Raw genomic sequence first — 8365 nt, forward strand, 5'->3', positions numbered from 1 at the left:
AAAAAAAAAAAAAACTTACATCACATATAATAGTTAAAAGAACCACCAAAACGTCACAATATAATGTGTAAAGTTTAGTATACTCTAATCGCTTATAGTGATGGCCCCAAGAAGAGACGCACATTCGACATGTAATGCTGTTTGAATACAAGAAGGGAAACAATGCCTCTGTGGCCACAAAGAACATACAAAGAAGTTTATGGAAATGTTTTGAACATTCGTAAGTGTCAACGATGGTTCAGCAAATTTTGTTCAGGTGACTTTAGCCTTATAAACTGTGATGGCATGGGTCGACATGTTGGAATTGATATTAATGCTCTGAAGACGCTTGTTGAATCTAACCCAAGGCAACACACTCATGAAATGGCTCTGAAATTGCATGTCTCTCATGAAACAATACGTAAACATCTAAGAAATATGAGAAAACTCCATAAAGAAGATATTTGGGTGCCTCACAAACTCTCCGATGATCATCATTTCCAACATGTGAATGTTGCTTCATTTCTTCTGGTGCATAATGCGCGTGAACCATTTTTGGACAGAATTGTCACCAGTGATGAAAAATGGATTCTTTATGCGAATATTGAACATCAAAAACAATGGCTCAGTCCTAGACAAAAACCACTTCCAACCCTAAAATCTGGACTCCATTCGTAGAAAGTGATGCTTTGCATTTGGTGGGACATCAAAAGAGTAATTAATTTCAAACTCCTCAATCCACAGTGAACTGTCAATGCAGAGATCTATAGTCAGCAGCTGGAATGTTTAAATCAAGCCCTTCATCAGAAACGCCCTTCACTCATCAATCAGAAAGGTGTTCTTCTTCTCCAAGACAATATATGTCCACATGTTGCATGTTTGATGCAACCCAAGATTATGATGTTGGGTTTTGAATTTCTCTCCCACCCACCATATTCTCCAGATATGGTACCATCAGATTACCATCTTTTATGTTTGCTGCAACACTATCTTAATGGGAAAATGTATGCAAATATGGAAGGTGTTAAAGAGGACATTGACATGTTTTTTGCTTCAAGGCCAAATGATTTCTGATAAGAATGGAGACTATTTCACTTAATAAAGGTTTTGTTTTGATATATAAGTTGTTCAGGTTTTTTCATCTAAAAAAGCGACATTAATTTCTTGACGACCTAATACATCTGGAGGGTGGTAGGAGAGAAAATGCCATGGTGGGAAAAGCATAATGCTACAACCAAAACCTGGCAGTATCTAGAATTGTACATCAGATCTTTGTTAGGAAGTGCTATAAATCATCAACACCCACAGAATGCCACCTCCTTACTCTCAAATGAGTGGTATGGTGCATCATTCAGGAAGACAGCCTTCCATGGTCTACCACCCCCTTGGCTAAGAACTGGTAAGTGGCAAGGACTCCCGTATTCCACAAGAAGAAAAGAGGAAAAACACGGAGAGTTTGGAGGACCGAATCAACAGAGACAGTGCAACAGGTGACCGTGAAATCCTATTTTGAAAAGCAGAACTACCATGTCAGCGGAGTCTATCAACCAACACCCGGCAGCATCTGGAAATGTACGTCATGTCCACAGTAGGAAGAGTCTCAAAACCATTGAACATCAGAGATGGGCAGCAATCCCTGTCTACTTTACTTATGTGTGTCTATGAGTGTACAGTCTGAGATGAACATATTTATGAGACAAAAGACCACTCGAGAGAGCTACCAGCAGTTCTACAGAACACCCCACCTCTACAGTGTGTGTAACCTAATCCTGCAACGTAACTGTTTCGGCATAGATGACAATTGAACGGAGACACACAACCAGCATCTGGCGGCATCAGGAATTGTACATCAGGTCTGCAGTAGGAAGATCTACAGCATAATTGACATTAAGCATGGTCACAAGAGAGACACTATGGATTTAAAAACAAATTATACCTGGTCAGGCACCATTGCCACAGAGTGGGATCCACAATACACTAGCAAAAAGGCCCCTGTAAGTAAAGTAATAACAAAAACTAAGTCAGTAGTATAAAGGAAAAACACTGACAAATTTGCAAACAAAAACAAGCACGTCTGCACAGTACTATTGCTATATGAGAAGTGATTTAAAAAGTGCAAATATGAAGAGGGCACTAGTTATGATACGGGTTTTGTTGTGCTCCTATTGGTGGAGAGCTGCTGCATAATCATTTACCTGTGGATATGCAGAAGCAGGAAGTGGAAGGCTATTGCGAGCATAGAAAATTTGCACCAATAGAGGGCAGTTCTAATCAAGAAAAGTTATTTTGTGAGAGGAGGTAAAATATCATATGGGAAATTACAGTAATGTGTGTATAATAAATATTATTGTGTGCCTTTTTTTTTCTTCTGGACACTGATTCAATAAATATACAATGTATATTGTATACTATTCTTTCTATCAAAAATTCCAATACTGTATCATCTTCTTAACACTTATCAGTTTAATAAAACTCGTACATGAAACTGAGACTAAACAAGAATTTAGGTTATCTTTTCTATCTCATACATTTCCAAAGATCACAATCTAATAACATAATCCCAAACCTACTAACCTTTAAGCAAGTTATTACACATTTTGCTTTAATACAGGTCCTGACTATATAAAATCAATCATTGAACTACAGTGACATCTTCCACAGAAACCACTTAAGAGATGTCACAATAACTGATCAAGGGAGTAAGTGTACCACATATATTATTACATTCTGCTATACCCTTAACAAGAAATCAGTGCTATAACTACAGCTCCAATATCGACAGAAACACTGAGAGATTATACAAATTCAATGATGGTTTGGGTTTCTTCTAATATTTTCAAACTGTCAATGAATAACAACAAAAAAGTTACAATATGGTTTTTGCTATTCAGTCTCCTCCATCTACAGTAACTGGAAAAAAAAAATGTGCAATACATGTGTTTACAACACTAATACAAAACTACGATATTATTTATAGCACTGTAACACTAAAACACTGAGAGTTCCTACAACATAGTAACAATGAGGACACTAGTTACAAAGCAGTAACAATGAACCAATATTTTTGCTACAATGCATTAGCAATAAACCAAGAAACTAGTTACATTACAGTAACATTAAAACTGTGTTGTACTTATGGTCTCAGATCAGTATTGTATTTTATACGTGTAAGTAATGTTTCACAACACTTAGTTAAGACATTTATTACAATACTCAACACTTAGTTAAGACATTTATTACAATACTCTACATTGTATTAAGACATTTGTTACAATACAGAAACAAATAACAAAGACTCTAGTAATAATATATTAGCCATAAACCCACAGAGTATTTACTATAAACTACAGTTGAACTAAGGTACTAATTACAACATAGCAAGTATAAACGAAGACACTTATTCTTAATACAGTAACACTGAAATAAGACACTAGTTACAAAATAGCATCACTTAATAAATTTAGTGATTTAAAGTATAAATATAATGAACCAAGCTATTAAGTAAATGTACAACACTGTGTAACAAAGCACCAAGAAAGGAATCAAAACATTGAAACTAGAGATCAGTTACAGCTCAACAACACTGATTCACAATGTTATTTACAACACACGCTTGTTTTAACCATAAAAATTTTTTTACAATAACAAGTGATAGAAGAGACTTATATATTTTTTAAGGTTTAAATGAATAATACTGAAAGAAAATCATAACAGCAAATTAATCATACTTTTAAAAAGGTTAAGTTAGCAATGATTTACATTACACTTGACAACATATTCCATTCAAACTTTACCTCAGACTTGATCACGAGTTAAAAATTATAGCAAACATATTACATGAAAGGATCCTATTTAAATTTTGATAGTGAGAATAAAAATAAAATGCACAGGATCATGGGCTATTTAAAAATGTAGAATAATTCAGTAAAATCATACACATACTTTAATAAATGTTTATAGTAAATGTTCAAGCTACTTTATGAGCTTTAAAATTTCTTTTAAATAAATAAGTATACAATGTGGAGTTATTTGGGAGGTACAAATTATAATATTTATAATTTTTCCAAGTTATTACTAAAAGTCAAAGACACTAAATACTTTATGTTCATATAAGATAGGCCTTAAAAATAAATAATTAACCAAAACATTCTTCCCATTCATCTAAAATTTTTCACACACTACAATATATAAAACAGTGAAAAAAAAGTGACATATAAAGAACAGAAAAACATAAAAAACAAGATACATTACCTCACCAAAGGCTCCCCGACCAATCACCTTAATGATTTCAAAATCATCTTTTGTTAAGCAAAGATTCCTAATCTTCTGTACTACTGGCTTGGCTATATATAAAAAACATATCTCTATCAGATAAAATAACAGTTTATCAGGTTATGCATTTAAAATGGAGGATAAATTTAGTAACTTTTTAGTTTCTATCTTAAGTCTATGATACACAATATATACCTCATATTGTATAAGATTACAAGGCATTAAAATCATTGAATACAGTATTGTTAGTTTTTAATAGATATTATACAGATAAATATTAAATATCAATCTAAAATGTGTGCAAAAAACATCTAACTTTGCACATGTGAATCATTGCCTTCTCTCATCATGTCATACCATTCCTATACATTTAAATACAAATTTGAAACTTATTGCATACCAGTTATAAAGAGTAAGGTGAGTCAAGAAGCAGCAATATAATGCACTAATATAAACAGTACATTGTGAAAAATAAATTAATCATGATAACCTTTAAAATTTTTCAGTTTAGTGATGAATAAATTATATCAAAAGAAAAAAAGAAAACAGGTTTATTTGTTTCAAATATTCAAGAAAACTTACACAAGAGCTAAATGTACTAGCCATCCCTAATTTGAACTGATAAAACTAGACAGAGTGCAACTAGACAACGCACCAACCAACTTATTGGGCTTATTTAATAATGGGATTTCAGAGTAATTCTTATAAGATATAATGCAACCACAGCCCCAGAGTGTGGAGAATATTTTCTTTTTACATCAATGGAAGCAAACATAGATCCTCAGGTTCACAGTCAGCACACTAACTGCCAGGCCATGCCCAGCTCAAAATAGTCTTTTGATAAAATGATGAAATAACTTTAACACATACACACTCCAAAACACACAGAAAATGTGTCCTGTACAAATAAAAAGTTTGTTGCTCTCATAACAATTGGATCTACAATTTCATCTTTCTAACTGTTCTTGTTTGGAGAATATAAATAACTCAAACCACAACCCAAACTCAACTCTTTGGATGGAGTTAGGATAAAAGAAAAAATATTAAACATCAAGTTTTAAAGGTGGATTTTGGATCAGCCACAAATATTATGGTACCTTTAGACAGCTTCAATCATTTGCAACCATGATAGTTCTTGGTTATTTCAAAACAAGATTCACAAGTTTTATACATATATATATATATATATATATATATTTAACATTTTACTTTTTTACCAAAAATTTCCAAAATATTTTTTTTTTTCACCTTAACATATTATCATCAGATGCAGTAATGTTACCATCACTGTAACACTCACTAGATATCAGTCCTTAAGCCATCAATACAACATTCTCATCAAATATACCACTGTTCACACTCTAGCTATGGAACACTTGTGGAGTATTAGTTTCACACCAGCTCTGTTGCACTCTAAGAAGGCTCTAGTGCAGACATTAGTCTTGACATTGATACAGTGGCACTCTTATTAGAAATTAAAGTGGTATTCTCACCAATATTTTGACACTGATCTCAGACTAGCGCTCACACGAACAGTATTAAATAAGCACAATCACATGCTCAAACTGCTTTTTATATACCAACAGTAAATCACTCTCTTCAAAATATATTAGTCAACACAAACATTTCAAAACTTTGATAAAACATTAGTGCTAAGGTAAGTACTACGACACTGGTCAGATACCACTGCTAACACAAGCATATATCAATACTATCATACAAGTTATAACATTGAATATCTACATATCATTTCTCACATCAACATTTACCCACTCTAAGATACCGATTAAAATACAAACTATGACACACTAACAACCTTGTTACTTATTATTACTTTAATCAATACTAGAAAACTAACATCAGATATCAGTGCTAACTCAAACACTATGAAATACACTCCTCAGACATGAGATGGGCATAAATAATGCAATTCACTATAAAGTTAAAATGTGTGGTTTCCATAAATTATCATTCCAGTGTAAGAATTGTTAACTATTTAAACACTTTTATTACACACACATGTATGTAAATATATGAAGTATACAGTAAGTCAACTACAGTACTTATCAAGGTCTTATAAGTTGTATTGTAAGTAATTGCAGCCAAACAAAACACAACATGGAACCTCAGAGGCTTTCATTATGTACATGGCTTGGCAAATTGCCAATTTTTTTTCTTCTTTCATATTCAATGTATATGAAACAAAATTCTTTAATTCCTTAAAATACTTTAGAGAACGGTCTATCAAAATTTAAGTGTCAGAGTATTCCTATGAAACACTACACTTGAAAGTAACCACAAAAGGAATGGACCATGAAATATGGTAAAACAAAGTACATAGTTCAATTTGATAGTCTGAAAGAACACTGAACTACACCAACTACAGATACCAAAATATTACTTAATTTGTTAGTTTAATATCTGAATTTAGGACTAAATCTCCCACATGGCTGAACTTTGTTAGATATTACTAGGCTTACATCCAAAACTATATTAACAATGAGGGTAACCAACTGATGAGACAATGTACTGTAATCTTTAAAAGAACATATGAAAAGTATGTTTAATTAGCTATACTCATTTCTAGGTTGTTTTTCAGTTTCATTCCATTATGATGCTTATTCTGACCCAAATTTAATATTAATTATGAATACACAAACAACTTCTTTCTTCAGATATAATCTAAACTTGTTTAATCCTCAATAGTTCATGTATGTTGTAAATAGCCCCTTAAGAAGCCTTAAGGTGAAATATTCAGCATTAAACAAATTTTTACCTCGAGAAAGAAACTATTAGTTTATTCATTACTACCATAAAATACCCACACTCTGCTGCAGGATTCTAAGGTTCTCTCATGATTCATAGAGGCCTCAATGTACCAGTCAACCATCTCCATTTTCTTAATTACTTCTATAGCTACCCCAATGCACTAATTCTTTACTTGATTCGTCTGTTGCCATTTCCCAAACTTAATTCAATTCAACTCTTTCTAAAAGCAAATAGTTTTAATTTAGCTTCTCAGATTTATTTTTACTTCCTGTACTTTTATTTGAATTCTTTTCATTCTCTGATTTTTTTCCAATATTCTCTGATTAATATTTTTCTTCCCATTGTTTGTTGTCATTTCCAAAACTAAGTTCAATTCTTCTTCCCATGTTTGTGTTTAAACAAAAAAAGAGTATTTGGCAGAAAACCTCCATATATTGTTCAGTCAGTAAGTGAGAATTAGAAAAAAATATGACACTTTTCTATAGACCTCCAGGAAGCAGAATTATTGGGCTTAAGGGCTATAGGACAAAACAATAGGGTGAAAACATGGCCAACATCTTTTTTAGTCCAATCTAAAAAAATAATACCCAGGTGCACACATACCCCCAGAATACCCTTAGTGTGCATGGAAAGTTTCAGATCTCTAGGTTCTTTCTCTTGAAGCTAAGGCAGTCACATACACACACACAGACAGTCTCTTTTATTATTATAGATATTACACATGTCAAGTAAGACACTCCAGTAAGGATTCCATAAAATCAAATGCTGTAATATCAAATGAAATTTGCAGGAAGACAGAGTACTAAAAAAATCACAGTAAACAACAAAGAACATAAAAACTGCAGGAGCTATAGTATTTACGCTACAACATAATACATCAGAATAAAAATGTTCAGACCATACGAATCTAAAAAATTTTTTGACAATATATGTCATACAAATAACAGCCCTACAGAAATCCAAAAAGGCGAACCTGGTTAAACATTAAAGAGCTATATAAAAAAACATAAATAAGGCCAAAATGTTGACATACAGCCTTTACTGAGTTATCTTGTTTGTTTTGCAAGTAATATTCCAGCCCAAAAGATGAATATTAATAATAAAATCTAATCACCTCTTACAATTTGTAAAGTTCACTCTATTGTAATGTTTATGCTGTAATACTCAAAATGTGTCATACTGATTTTATAGTAAAGTCCACCCCTATTGCGAAGTGCCAAATGCAGTGTTTCTTACAAACACACACATAAAAGGAGAAAAAAGACAAACATTAAAATTTCTTAGGACAGTCAAGTTGTGCAAGGGAATTACCTATTTCTTAATTTGTTATAGTTCCGTTAACTTT

The 8365-nt window shown here is 32.4% G+C and overlaps 1 protein-coding gene across 2 annotated transcripts in view; it reads right to left on the reverse strand.

The window, feature by feature from the left end:
- LOC106459248 (serine/threonine-protein kinase MRCK alpha-like) overlaps positions 1-8365 on the reverse strand; it is a 143320-nt gene that overhangs the window by 77790 nt on the left and 57165 nt on the right. For both annotated transcript variants that reach the window (XM_022385785.1, XM_013918850.2), the window contains exon 3: positions 4231-4322. In XM_022385785.1, the coding sequence (XP_022241493.1) occupies positions 4231-4322 (92 nt within the window). The remainder of the gene's footprint in view (positions 1-4230; positions 4323-8365) is intronic.

This window comes from Limulus polyphemus, unplaced genomic scaffold (genome assembly GCF_000517525.1).
Source record: "Limulus polyphemus unplaced genomic scaffold, Limulus_polyphemus-2.1.2 Scaffold26, whole genome shotgun sequence".
In the NCBI taxonomy this organism is placed as follows: Eukaryota; Metazoa; Arthropoda; class Merostomata; order Xiphosura; family Limulidae; genus Limulus; species Limulus polyphemus.